This window comes from Nicotiana tabacum, chromosome 4 (genome assembly GCF_000715075.1).
Source record: "Nicotiana tabacum cultivar K326 chromosome 4, ASM71507v2, whole genome shotgun sequence".
Classification (NCBI taxonomy): domain Eukaryota; kingdom Viridiplantae; phylum Streptophyta; class Magnoliopsida; order Solanales; family Solanaceae; genus Nicotiana; species Nicotiana tabacum.
The window spans coordinates 80,630,698-80,644,736 of record NC_134083.1 but is presented as its reverse complement, the minus strand read 5'-3'; the positions used below and the strand labels follow the sequence as shown (position 1 = coordinate 80,644,736).

The following is a 14,039-nucleotide window of genomic DNA, read 5'->3' as shown; positions in this document are numbered from 1 at the left end:
ACCAGCTAAAGTTGGGACTACGACCCCTAATTCTGAAATCTATAAAAGGTGAATATGGGCCCATTCACCTATCATGTGAACCACTTATAGATGCATATATGAGATGGTTACATGTGCGATTATTGTCAACCTGCAGTTTGGCATTTGAAATTGCTTTTCTCAATTAAGAGCATAATTTTCAGATTATGAAATCATGACAGTTCATCTTGATAACGCTGGTTTATATACAAGGTAGTTTAGCATTGAATACCTCATATTAATGGCTAAACTATTGCTTATGAGAACAAAGTTTCATGTGTTGGTCTAAGATTTTCTAAATTGCATACAACAACACTTGTATGCATCAGACCAATAATATATGATAAGTCCTCCCCTCACAATTGGTTTAGGATCAGAAACCAAGTATTTTTACTATCTAATAACTTTTGATGCGTGATATATGATTAATTTCTCTACCACAAAATACAAAGATAGGTTTCGCAAAGAAGATTTGGGATATATGTTAGTTTTTCTAACATTAGGGGGATAGAATAAGTAGTTGAAAAATATGTTATATGAATAGAATTATCATTAGTGTGATCCTTATTCAGAAGATAATTCAAGTCAAATGCCAGAAGCATTTGTTGATCCAAAATAAAATATCATATTTCAGCTGCAAATGCTCATATTAAAATTGAAGTCCCTGAAGGATAAAGTTTACTCCACGCATGAAGTGTAGTAAATCGATCGGTTCTAAAGGTAACAATCATTGAAAAATGATATGAGCAAATGATCAAAATGATCATAATGGGGAGGAAATGAGCTCTAGAAGAGCCCACTGCATAATATATCATAAAACTCTAGAAAAAGTTCAGGTACCTGAAAATAAAGAAAGTGACGAGATCTCAACAAGTTATGTCGCTTGCGAACCGATACGAAATGACCGCCAACGATATGTTTGATACAATATTGTAAGGATCGGACCTGCAGTCCAGACACCTAAAGATGTCATGCCATTTAAATGCAAGTCATAACCTATATGACTCATTTGATTATAAAGATCCCTGAAGGATTTAAAATGCCTTAAGCATATAGTTCAAAGTCTCGAGAAATGTACTCGATCAGATTACAAAGGTCTTTATACGATTTAAAGGAACCTGGGCACATGTAGTACAATCACTTTAGTGAATATTTGCTGAAAGAAGGTTATGTAAGTGATGTTATTTGTCCATGTACTTTTATAATAAAAATTTCATCAGAATTTATTATACTTGTTGTTTATGTTGATGACACAAATCTTGTTGGAACTCTAGAAGAGCTCCAAAATACAATTGAATATCTTAAGAAAGAATTTGAGATGAAAGATCTTGAAAAGACAAAACTTTGTCTTGGTATGCAAATTGAATATTTTGTAGGCGGAATCTTTATCCATCAATCTGCCTATACAGAAAGGGTCTTAAAATGCTTTTACATGGACAAAGCATATCCATTGAGTACACCAATGGTTGTTTGATCACTTGAACTGAATAAAGACCCGTTTCGACCTCCAAAAGAGGATGAGGAACTCCTTGGTCCTAAAATATCCTATCTTAGTGCAATTGGTGCACTTATGTATCTTGCTAATGCTGCAGGGCCTGACATAACATTTTTTTTGTTTATTTACTAGCAAAATATAGCTCTTCTCTTACACGGAGACATTGAAACTGGATTAAGCATATATTACGATATTTAAAGGGAACTCTTAATATAAGTTTATTTTATGCAAACAAAGGTAGTACAGATCTTGTTGGTTATGAAGATGCAGGTTATATATTTGATCCCTATAAAGCTCGATCCCAAACCGGCTACTTTTTTACATGTGGAGCGAGTAGGGAATGTGTATGGTTGAGATAAGTGATTCATTTCATTCGACAAAAATATGGTTTGAAATGTGATAGAAGACCCGTAATTTTATACGAAGACAATGCTACATGCACAGCCCAATTGAAGGGAGAATTTATAAAAGGAGATAGAATGAAGCACATTTCACCAAAATTATTCTACACACATGATCTTCAGAAAAATGGTGACATTGACGTGCAACAAACCCGTTCAACTGAAAATCAGACAGATTTGTTCACCAAGTCTTTACTAACTGCAACCTTCAAGAAGATGATATACAAGATTAGAATGCGGAGACTTAGGTATTTGAAATAACATCTTTATCAGGGGGAGTAAAGTATGCACATTGTACTCTTTTTTTCCTTGCCCAGTTTTTTTCCCATTGGATTTTCCTGGTACGGTTTTTAATGAGGTAGCTAGAAATGCGTATTATTAAATATGTGTACTCTTTTTCCTTCACTAGAATTTTTTTCCACTGGGGTTTTCCAAGTAAGGTTTTAACGAGGTACAATATCTTTTAATGAACATACAATGGGGAGTGTTATGAAAATAATTATATTGTAGATGTCCATTTATTACTCCGTTATAGATAATCTTGATAAAAAAGATTATCCTTTTGGTACTCTATTGAAGTTTCTCTACAAGCAGTTGCTGCAGGCAGGTTGCAAGCAACTCAATGAAATAATTTGCAGCAGTTTCTTATTAAATAGGCAAGTTGCAAGCTGTAACGACCCGACCGGTCGTTTTAAATATTACAACCTCGTTTCCCCATTTACTGATCAATTTATACTTTAAAGTTGTTATGTGACTTGACGGGGTGATTGGTTCGGATCCGGTGAGGTCTTGGAATGAATTGGAACACTTAGTTCCAAGGTTTAAAGCTTAAGTTGAAATAGTGACCGCATATCGACTTATGTGTAAACGAACCCAGAATAGAATTTTGATGATTCCAATAGCTCCGTATGGTGATTTTGGACTTAGGAGCATGTCCGGAAAATTTATTGGAAGTCCGTAGTTAAATTAGACCTGAAATAGCTAAAATAGAAATTTAAGTTTGGTAGTTTGACCGGGGAGTTGATTTTTTGATATCGGGGCCGGAATCCAATTCTGAAAATTGGAATACCTCCATTATGTCATTTATGACTTGTGTGCAAAATTTGAGGTCAATCGGACTTGATTTGATAGGTTTCAGCGTCGAATGTAGAAGCTGGAATTTCCTAGTTTCATTAGGCTTGAATTGGGGTGTGATTCGTATTTTTAGCGCTATTTGATGTGATTTGAGGCTTCAAATAAGTTAGTTTGATATTGGAACTTGTTGGTATATTTGGTTGAGGTACGGGGGCGCTCGGGTGTGTTTCGGGGTGGTTTCGAACCAAGTTTGGTCGGGTTGCTGCTGCTCGTTTGTTGGTACTCATATTGTTCTTCACGAATGCAAAGGGACTCACGCGTTCGCGAAGGGATAATTTGGACTGGCCCATTTTGTGCTTCGCGTTCGCGATCGAGGGCACGCGTTCGCGAAGGTTCGGGGGGCAAAGCTACGCGTTCGCGATTGAGGCCTCGCGTTCGCGAAGGGGAAAGCCTGCCTGGAGGAAATTGGTTTTTGCGTTCGCGATGGAGAGGACACGTTTGCGATAGAGCAGCCCGGTGAAGCACCGCGTTCGCGAAGAAGAAAAAATGGGCAGCACAAAATTGTGCTTCACGAACGGGAGGGATATGTCGCATTAACGAAAAAGGAATCGCTCGGCAAAGAGTTTAACTTCTGAAAATGGGACTTTTTGACGAATTGGAGCTAGGGAAGAGACGATTTTCGGGAGATTTTTAAGGAAAACAATAAGGTAAGTGTTCTTAACTCGATATTGGTCAAATTACCCGAACCTATAGTTATTTTTAATATTTAATCGGTAAATTAAGTTGGAAAATTTAGAAAACCCTCTTGGTTTAATTTAAAGATTTGAGGGTCGAGTTGACGTCAGAATTTTGTAAAATTAGTATGGTTGGACTCGTGGTTGAATGAGCATTCATATTTTGTAACTTTTATCGGGTTCCGAGATGGGGGGCCCCATGGGCTTTTTTGGGTGCAATTTTGGATTTTTATTGGAAAATTAGTATTTTCATATGGAATTAATTCCTATAATTTGTATTGAGTGAATCGAATTATTTGTGGCTAGATTCGAGGCATTTGGAGGCCGATTCACGAGGCAAAGGCATTGCAGAATAAATAATTACACGGTTTGAGGTAAGTAACAGTTCTAAATTTGGTCACGAGGGTATGAAACCCCGAATTTTGTGATATGTGATTGTTTTGAGGTGACGCACATGCTAGGTGACAGGCGCGTGGGCGTGCACTGTAGGAATTGTGACTTAATAAATTCCATGTTACTATGTGGTTGAATAAGCTGTTGATATCTGTACATTTTCCACGTATTTGACAAATCGAATTATAAATCATGTTTAAGACATGTGTTAACACTGTAGGGACCCACAGAGGTCATGTACATGTAAATTATCTGCTAAATTGCTGTTTGGACTCAATTACAATTTTACTTGCACATTACATCTGAGTCTCTATTGTTCATTATTGATACATCATATCATTGCTATTTGGGCTGCTTGTCATGATTTCTGAGAGCACGAGAGATTGGAGAGGTTGATGAATGAGTGAGGCCTAGGGCCTGATTGTGAGGATATTTATGGGATCGGGCTGCACGTCGCAACATGTTTCATTGTTATATGCCATGATTGGCTTGTTATAGCGCTTGGGGTGAATGAGCCTCTCCGGAGTCTGTATACACCCCGGTGAGTGCATGTACCTATTGAGTGCGAGTGTCGTGTACCGAATGTCGAGTGCTGGGTGATTGAGAGGAATGAGTGACTGTGAGGAAAGAGTTATTTTGAGGTTGGAGTGAATGGGTGGACTGAGTGACTGTTGTTCTAAGAGGATGCATTGATTTCATTATTGTTGAACTTCAGCTGTCATATATCACTGTTTCTTTTTGGAAATTTCTCAAAGATATTATCTTCTTTTTCAGTAGAACTTGATATGAAATTACTGTCGAGTTTTAAATGTTGAACATGAAAGCATGCTTATCTTTTTATGTTGGAAATTACTGTAATTTGACTTAGCCGTGAAGCTCGTCACTATCTCTTTATTTAGTATTGTTACTTGCTGAGTTGATTATATTTATACTACACCCTGCACCTCGTATGCAGATCCAGGTACTTCCGGACATGACGATTGCTAGTTTTTTGAAGCTTTATCCGTTCGAGACTATCGAGGTAGCTGCTTGACGTTCGCAGACCTTGACTCTCTTTCCTTTTAGTTTTTGTATTGTTCTATATTTTCAGACAATATTTTATCAGTCAGACATTGTTATCATTTAGATGCTCATGTACTCAGTAACACTGGATTTTGGGAGTGTTTGTATCGGTATTTGCGAGATTTTTGTATTATATTTAAATATTATGTTTTCAAACTTAAAGGAAATCGTGATTTATTGAGGTTGTTGTCTTGCCTAGTATTAAGATAGGCGCCATCACGACAGGTGCGATTTTGGGTCATGACACAAGCAGCCCATGCAGACAGTTTACAAGCAGTTCAAGAAAAGTTTCGCAATTGCTTCCTAAAAAGCCTTACATATGCTTCCTGAAAAACCTCGCAACTGCTTCCTTTCTTCTATAAATAGAGGAGTTTTCAGTTCATTATGTACATCCGTTTGAAGTTGAATAATTTATTAATCTCTCCCTATACTTATCTTCGATTTATTTACTTTACACTTTTTATTTTATAACACTCCCGCTATATACTTTTTAGCCCCGTACTTCAAGAGTTATCTAGCACTAAAAGACAGATTGTCTTCATACCTATTCTAGGTATTGGCTATACTTCGTTTGGTTACTAAAGATAAAGATAATAATCTCAGAATTTGAGATTGTATCTATTTCATGTTTATAGATATTTGGATAATTTTACAATAAAATAATAAAATTAATTAGCTAATATAGGAAGTGGGATAGCGAATCCTACGAGATACTCTTATTTATTCACCAAATGACCCCTTAAAAGAATGTTTAACTTCAAATTCAAGGGGACAAAAACCCTCTAATAAAAAATTAAATTTGGTGCGGAGAAAATCCTTAATAGATTAGTTAATTGGACTAAATTGATTTGACTCTCACCAAATTTAACTTCTCTTAAATATAGGCTGGAGTGGAAGAACGCACACGCAATACAGGCTACTCTTATTAGAAGTTCGCGAGATTGTACTCTCTTTTTCTCCTTTCCTATTTCTCCTAGTTTTTAGATTAAATTTTAAAGAACTTTAATTTGTTCAAAATCAAGAAGTAGGTTGGGGAGTAGGGTGATTCAGCTAAATTAGTTAGGGTTTGGCGAATGGCTTCTACTCCGAATCCAGAAACTGATGAATCAGCTAAATCTGCTTCCTCACCGTACGCATCTATGTCTCCTTTTGGTAAAATCAGTTGCATCTTCCCAAATTAATCAATTTATTATTTTTTGTTTGTGTTTAAATTTGCAGGCAGAAAAGCGTATATAAAGATCCGGATGATGGGCGCCAGCGTTTCTTACTGGAATTGGAATTTGTTCAATGCCTTGCTAACCCAACTTACATTCACTGTATGTATTCCCATATTATTTTTTAAGTGTGTAAAATGCATTGTGTTTCAATAGGACAAGTAAAATTTGGGTGTAAAAGTTTTAGTTTTTCTTATCCCTTCGTATTTATGGTGGTTTATTTTGTGTTGATTCTGATGCAGATTTAGCTCAGAATCGATATTTTGAAGATGAAGCTTTTATTGGGTACTTGAAATACCTACAATACTGGCAACGGCCCGAGTACATAAAGTTTATAATGTAAGTTCATTTTCTATTGCAACTTTATGATTTATTTGGTAGATGTTCCTTGTTTCTTTTTTGTTTGATGTGGACTGTGGTTGTCATCATCTACCAGTTATTTATTATTCCCTTTCTTGATGTTAAATGCAGGTATCCTCACTGCCTATTCTTTCTCGAGCTTCTCCAAAATCCAACATTTCGTAATGCAATGGCGCATCCTGCCAACAAGGTGATAAGTTGTATCATTTGTTATTGTGGTTTCATTCTCCACCTTTACCATCTCCTTTAGTTAGTTATTACTTATTACTGTCAGCCACTATCAAGAAAATTTGTCCCACTTTGTGTAAACATAGTCTCTGTGGACGAGAAGTGCAACCAAAGCATTTTATAATACAAGGTAGTTGATTGTCTTAGTCGTTTACCTTATTCCCCGTAATGAATTTTATCCTAGCTTTTCGATATAGAATTATAGGTATTAGTTGGATAGCCCAAGTTAATGCTGCCAGTGAAGACTTTTTCATCTCATTTCACGTTGTATATTTGTTTGCCAATCTAAAATTGTGGTGCATTACTATCTGTGATATGATCTGATTTACATTTTTTGTTACTATTAGGAAGTGGCACATAGGCAGCAATTTTATTTTTGGAAGAACTATAGAAACAACCGGTTGAAGCATATTTTGCCGCGGCCGCTTCCTGAGCCTGCAACTGCACCAGCTACTTCTGCTCCGCTAAGTGTAGCCCCTCCAGCTGCTCCACCACCTGCTCCTTCACCTGTTTCGGCTGCAGCTCCCTCTCCGATGCAGTATGCCATTCCTCCTGGATCTGGTCTTGCTAAAACGGACCCAAGGAGTGCTGCTGTTGATCGAAGAAAGAGAAAGTATTTCATCTCTTCTTTTACTTTTCTCTTACTGTGAAAAAGTTTTCAAAGCTTGTTGCTGTGTACTACTGTGCTCCCTCTTGCTTTGATTTCATAATTTTTAGGGTTAGATCTTTTGACTTAATGTGTCTAACATAGTTAATGGCTTGGTTAATTTGGTTTTTGCAGGAAAGACGGGTGATTTTCTTTTATTCGTGACACAGGCATCCAATCAATTTAATTCATGGATTAAGGTAATAACTTCATTTTGGAATTAGCGATTTAGTACCCTCATAGGTAAATGCATTGTGAAGTCCTAGTGACTAGTAAGAGTGTGATGTTGTTTATTGAATGTTTTAGAGTCCAGCCCAAGTCTCAAGCACTAACTATGGCCTCTCATCCTTTCTCCTTTCACAAAAACATGTATTGTTACCAAGATCACCAAATTAACTTGTAAACTTCAAATGGTGATGCTAAATGAAACATCAGCTTCTTCCGTTGAAAGAGTTGCGAATAGGCGGAAGCCAACAATTATGTAGAAGAATACTAAGAAAGAATACAACAACAACATATCCAGTGTAGTCCCACAAGTGAGGTCTGGGGAGGGTAGAGTGTATGAGACCTTACCCCTGCCTTTAAAAAGGCAGAGAGACTGTTTCCGGAAGACCCTCGGCAAATTCAAATGAACGTGAAAGAACTACTAATTTATATACCAAAAACGATTTGATTCAAAGGAAGACAAGTTCAATCAATCTAGAGGAAGAAAGAAGCACGAGGGAGAAGAGATGAACTCATACAGAAAATCTTACCCGATGTTTCAAGTTGAAGTCAAGAAAATGAACATGCAATCAAGCCCTACGCTTAGAACCGTTAAGCTAAACTAACTATTGCAATGATTACAAGTATATATAGGAATGAGAGAACGTCAAAAAAGTCCAAAATATCCTTAACATAAAAGCTCCAGGTTGACTGGACGGAACCATCCACGCTACATGTTATGCTGCATCATAGATTTGCGCAATGTTTTGTATCGCAGTGCATAACCTTGTGGAGAACTCTGCGCATATTTCTTTGTTTTCTGCCAAATGCAACAGATATCCGCCTGTGGTTTCATGTCTAGTGCACTTTAACATCCATTTTTGGTCCCTTTATTCCCTTCAATGACGCTACAATCACATGAAAGTGTTTGTAAGGTATTTCCAAGCCTTTTAGCTCATCTTTCATAAATGCACTTATGTTTGAGCGCTCCCTTGGATGCTATAATCAGTGTATCTAAGTTTGGGAACCTTTATCATCTTTGGTAAATGGGAGGATTATTTTCCACCATAGTGAACAATGGCAAAAACAAAAACCTTTCTTCCCATCAAAAAGAGCCGATAATGGCAGAATAAAATATATTTCTTGAAGCTTAGCAAAAGTCAGTAGAATAAGTTTATCATTTGATTAATAAAAATTAGTGATTAAACAGCTGGGTTTCGTTCCTTTTTTCAAAAGAGAGTGGCAAGTCCAAAAAGTCACCGAAGATAGACCCTTGTCGCTGTAGTAATTTTTGTCGTCGCAGTCCTTCCCTCAAGGCCCTTTCTTTCCTCGCCGCATTTAGAGCATGTTGTTGCTGCCTTTGAATGGAGTAGAAAGAGAGAAAAAAGAAGAAAAATTTCACAGTTTCTTTCTCGGAAAGCTCGTTGATCAAAGGTTGAAGAAGAAAAGGAAATAAGTAGAGTAATTTGGCAAAAATTAATGAAGAAATGGGAAGGAGTAAAAGTGAAAACCGAAACTGTGAAGGAAAAGAAAATAAGGAAAATTACTTAAAGTCCCTTTGTTAGATGTGTTTTCTAAGTATTGACGTGAAAATTTTAGGATAAACAGAAATGGGTAAATTGCTGACCGACTACCTTCATGTAGTAGTTTAGCAAAACTCATTCTTTTAATACCAAAAAGGTGCCTAAGCAGAATTTTTTTATTTATTCCTACAATTGAAAAGAACTCACTTGAAGGTTGAGATAGAAAACAAGAGTTATCCAACCGTACAATGCTATTGACAGTATTGTACAAGTACAAATTGATTTATTGGGATGTGTCATGGCTGATGTGACTTTCTTTTATAGTGTTTCTTTAGTAGCCTTATGAACTACTCCTTCTACTTGGATAATTTGCACAGGTTATAAGATAGACCATCATTCTCTTTACCTTTAATACTCAAGATTTTAATGAAAAGAGTTAAGTACCAATAAAAGTAGACTTTTAAGCTGAATTTAGATTTAAAAGTTTAAGGATTAGGGGTAAAAGAACTATATATATGACATGTATTTCCTTTATTAATTTAATTTAATGTCTTCTTTTATTAATTTAATTTAATGTCTTTTTTTTTATTAGTACCCCACCTAGGTTTGTTGTTGTTATTGTTGTTGTTGTCGTCTTCTTTTATTAGTAGTTAACTCTTTTCTTTTTCAGAAAGATCTTGTCTGATGAAGAGGATGATGGCTTTTCTGTAACATGTGCAAATTAACCAAGTAGAAAAGTAGTTCATAAGGCTACTAAAGAAACAAGATAAAATAAAATTACATCAAGCACTACACTTCCCAAAAAATCAGTTTGTACTTTTACATTACTGCCAATAGCAATATACTGTTGGATTTCTCTTGTTTTTTTTAAAGATAATTATTGGATTTCTCTTGTTTTCTATCTCAATCTTGAAGTACTTTTCAATTGTATGAATGAAATAAATTGTTTTTCGCTTTGGTGTTTTTTTAGTATTACAGAAAGTTTGATCACAAGAAAGCTTAAGTAATATTTGGCTCTAAAAAAATTAATAAAAGTACATACACAATACTGGTAAATTATGAATTAAAACGAGTTTAAAAAGGAGTTAGATAAAATATTTATTGGAGACAAGGCTTGTTTTATTAGTAAAAAGGAAAAAAACGGACTATTTGTATAAGTTACCTTACTCTCAAGGAGTACTGCAGACATGGTAGTGTATTGGAAGTCCAAGAAAATTAGAGAGCATCTAGAGAAAAACAAGAGATAGAGAGACCATTGGGGTTGGTAAATACCTTTGGGTCCAACAGCTTTTACATGTCAAACAAGACTCAACTAATACTATAGTTCTCAACAGTTTAGTGAAGATGAACTCTTGCATGTGTCTTTGCAAACGTCGTGAACTTTGTCAAACATTTGAAAGTCCTCAAACTTGGTTATATTTGTGAAAGAGTGTGGGACAAATAATGGAATAAATTGAAATGTCATTGTTTCCTCAATTCCTGTTAAAAGCAGCCTCTCATTCCCGCTTTTCCAGATTACATGTCCTAATTTGACCTGCCATGGATACTATTTAAAGTTTACTACAACAACAACAAACCCAGTGTAATTCCACAAGTGGGGTTTGGAGAGGGTAATGTGTATGCAGATTTGAATAGGTCCAAATAGATTTGAAATTTACTATTTTCTTAAAATAGGTCCAAAAATGTTGCAGAAGTTTGAATTGTTGTTTGGATGTGTTGATGATATTGATTGGTTTGGTATCATGACATTGAAGAAGTATGGAAAAGTTTGGTATCAGAGGAAAAGTTTATCATGTTTAAAAGTGGACATATTATTCAGAAGTCCATGAAGAAAGTAGCACAGTTAATTTGGGAGGACCCGTGTATTAACCTGGCGAAACTCCCAATTGTAGAACTGTTAATACTTTATCTAGTCAAAATCAAGCATGCATAATGTGCAAGCTTAAATCATCTTGCATTCGCTATGCACATGCAGTGCAGCTCTTGTATCCCACTACTGGTGTCTGAACTATAATTTGAAGAGAAAAAATCAATTCTTTTCTTTTTATCTCCTTTTTTTATCTCCTTCTTGGAGTACCTTGTAAGTTTTTCACATAATGTCTCATACTTTAGACATTTTTATAACTCTACTTTTAGATATTTGGATTATTTTTAGCCGAATCCACGCACCCATATCCGTACCTGGATTCATACCCCCGAATCTTAAAATTTAGATCATGAAGGATCCGACCTCTAGATCCGTACCCGCATCGGACACCCGCCCCAAATCTGAATTGGTATAACCTAGATCTGTCGACCTGAAATTAAGTGCAGCGCAGAAAGTATTTTCTAGGTGTATTGGGATAACCTTGGTCACTTGATCTGTGATCCACAATTCTTTATCGACTGCTGTGGCACTTCCACAAGCAGAATCTTGTCCAAGTATTTCCACGTTATCACTTTTCTCTTTTACCTTTTTGGTCAAGTGAAGTACTTCCTTTTCATATTTATGGATTTCAGTTAGAAACTATGTATGTCGTGTTTCCCTTCTCTCGACAGGAAATACTCTTTCCTGTAAATTTAACACATAGCTCTCCAATCTAAAATCAAGTGTTCTGGTTCTTTGTTGCTCTTTCTGCTTATACTTGATTCTGGTCGTACAAATAGACCTATTTGAACAGTTGCAACAATTCATCAAACTTAATGACTGCTTAGGCGAAAAAAATGGGCGTACTCCATTTGAGCACAAGATGTGTTACTTGTATTATTTGGATTTACATGAATTCATTAATCTTAAGAAAAGCTCGACTTTGGATCTGCTTTATTCCTTTCTCCCTCAGCTTGCCCCTCCCCCTCTTTCTCTCATTTCTGATTCCCACTTCTTTATTTATTTATTTTCTTTTGGGGTGTGTGTGTGTGTGGGGGGGGGGGGGGTATCTAGCTTTCAGTATAGTATTATGTCGATGTTTCAGTTTCTGTTAAATATTCCCATCTGAGTGCATTGATTCCTGAACTTTCCTATGACAGCTTAGTGCATCCTATTACTGGAATATAATTTCACAATTACTTGTAGCTGATCACTGATGGCATTTAGACTACTTCCAATGTGTTAGAAAAGAAGTCAACCCTAGTTCATTGCTGCACGCGGATACAAGAGTGGAGTTCGACTGTTGTATCCTGGGATCTGGTGCATCGCTGCTAGTTGAATTCAGATTCTGATGCCATTCTTGGTCTTGGTCTTCATCGCCAAAAAAATAAAAGAAAATACTAGTTCTCACCAGTGATCAATCATCACTCATCAGGTTACTCTTTCTATTGGTTCCGCCGAAGGTAATAGTAAGTTATGTGGTAGATTGGTACAATGGAAAACTGTTTTTCCTCCGTCTCGTTCTCATGCTGGAGAAAATGTGCATGCAATAGCCAACCATTTGAATATGTCCAATGTGTCACTTTAGCTTAAAGAAGTTTTTTGAATATGGTCTCTCATGCCTTGTTTACGCTATGGGTTTCTAAGCTTGCCTTCAAAGAATGGTTGATCTTAAGACCAATTGATTGGATATAGTTTTTCCATTTCATTAGAAGGAATTGGAGTAGCTCAAAGTTGTCATTAGTCTATCAACCGGGAGATGCAGGTTTCTTCAATTTTTCTGTTCTTAGAACGACATAAACTTCTATGATTTTGGACCTATTTTTCTTTAAATATTAAAAACCATTCAACTCTTACGAATAGTGGTGTAGATGATGAATGTTTTGATATGTTGAAGACATTTGGAAGCGTTGGAGACTAGACTTCAGGGGTTAGATTTTTTTCTCTATAGACACAAATTAGGACAAATTTTACATGATATAGCTAGGTTTTCTTATTTACAAAGAGTAACTATATTTTCTTACAAAATTTATAAATTACGTACAATTTATATATATTTTGTATACAATTTGTACTTGTACATAATCCAGTTTAAATTTGCAATTTATATGCTATTTGTATATAACTTTTTGTTGTATAGAATCTGGTCAAACACATATAACATGCATACAATTTGCATACAATTATGTTAGTTGTATGTATTTTTATGTCGCTTGTACGTCTGACATGCAAAATACATACAATTAATTTGTCACCCTTTTCGAGTTTCAATCTGAAATTCCAATTAAAATAAATTGGAATTTCCACCGAGCTCCCTCGAGATTGAGACAAACTCCAATGAATATTTTCAATTATTTGTAACATCTAATTCAAATAAATAATAAATTTGCAAAACTGGATTTTTGAATTCAAAGTTTCGAAACTTTTTTATGACTGTCAATGGAGCTTTAAAAGGAGTTTACATCATTATAAATTTTTCTTACAACTATTTATAAAAATAAGGAAATAGTTATTACTTAATTAGATAAAGATTTTTCTGAATTTAATTGGACAACAATTGGTTGAATGTTGCCTGCATAGAATTGTTTGATTCCACGACCTCTAAGTTTGAGCAAGTAAAGTCGTGATGCTAGTGCTAAACTGCTAATAATGGCAATTCCCGTCGATTAAGTTTTTCGCGGACTATTACAAACTTCAATCAACACTAATGATTTATGAGGAATAACACTTGTGCAAGATAAAGGTTCAAAATCAAATCTGCTGGATTGTAAGAGAGAAGATGAGAAATATTAAAGCCTAATTTCTTCTTTTGTATAGAATTGGTAATTATGTATAGAATGT

The 14,039-nt window shown here is 35.6% G+C and overlaps 1 protein-coding gene across 4 annotated transcripts; it reads left to right on the top strand.

The window, feature by feature from the left end:
• Window positions 1-5,978: 5,978 nt before the first annotated feature.
• Window positions 5,979-13,058, top strand: LOC107782139 (mediator of RNA polymerase II transcription subunit 31). 4 transcript variants are annotated; one of them, XM_075252074.1, is made up of 7 exons: window positions 5,979-6,306; window positions 6,396-6,493; window positions 6,634-6,730; window positions 6,863-6,941; window positions 7,327-7,592; window positions 7,761-7,825; window positions 12,445-13,058. In XM_075252074.1, exons 1-6 carry the CDS (start codon window positions 6,251-6,253, stop codon window positions 7,771-7,773), a joined length of 609 nt encoding a protein of 202 aa, XP_075108175.1. In that variant the 5' UTR covers window positions 5,979-6,250; the 3' UTR covers window positions 7,774-7,825; window positions 12,445-13,058. The 4 variants fall into 4 exon arrangements, with proteins under 4 accessions (XP_075108175.1, XP_075108174.1, XP_016458470.1 ...); XM_075252073.1 differs by having other exon boundaries at window positions 12,405-13,058; XM_016602984.2 differs by lacking the exon at window positions 12,445-13,058 and adding an exon at window positions 10,023-10,251.
• Window positions 13,059-14,039: the final 981 nt, after the last annotated feature.

What these genes read in the sequence shown, in the direction of transcription:
- LOC107782139 (XM_075252074.1), top strand. Translation starts at nt 6,251, where the DNA reads ATGGCTTCTACTCCGAATCCAGAAACTGATGAATCAGCTAAATCTGCT. An exon ending in GCTAAATCTGCTTCCTCACC is followed by an intron (nt 6,307 to 6,395) that starts GTACGCATCTAT and finishes TTAAATTTGCAG; the next exon opens with GCAGAAAAGCGTATATAAAG. An exon ending in TAACCCAACTTACATTCACT is followed by an intron (nt 6,494 to 6,633) that starts GTATGTATTCCC and finishes ATTCTGATGCAG; the next exon opens with ATTTAGCTCAGAATCGATAT.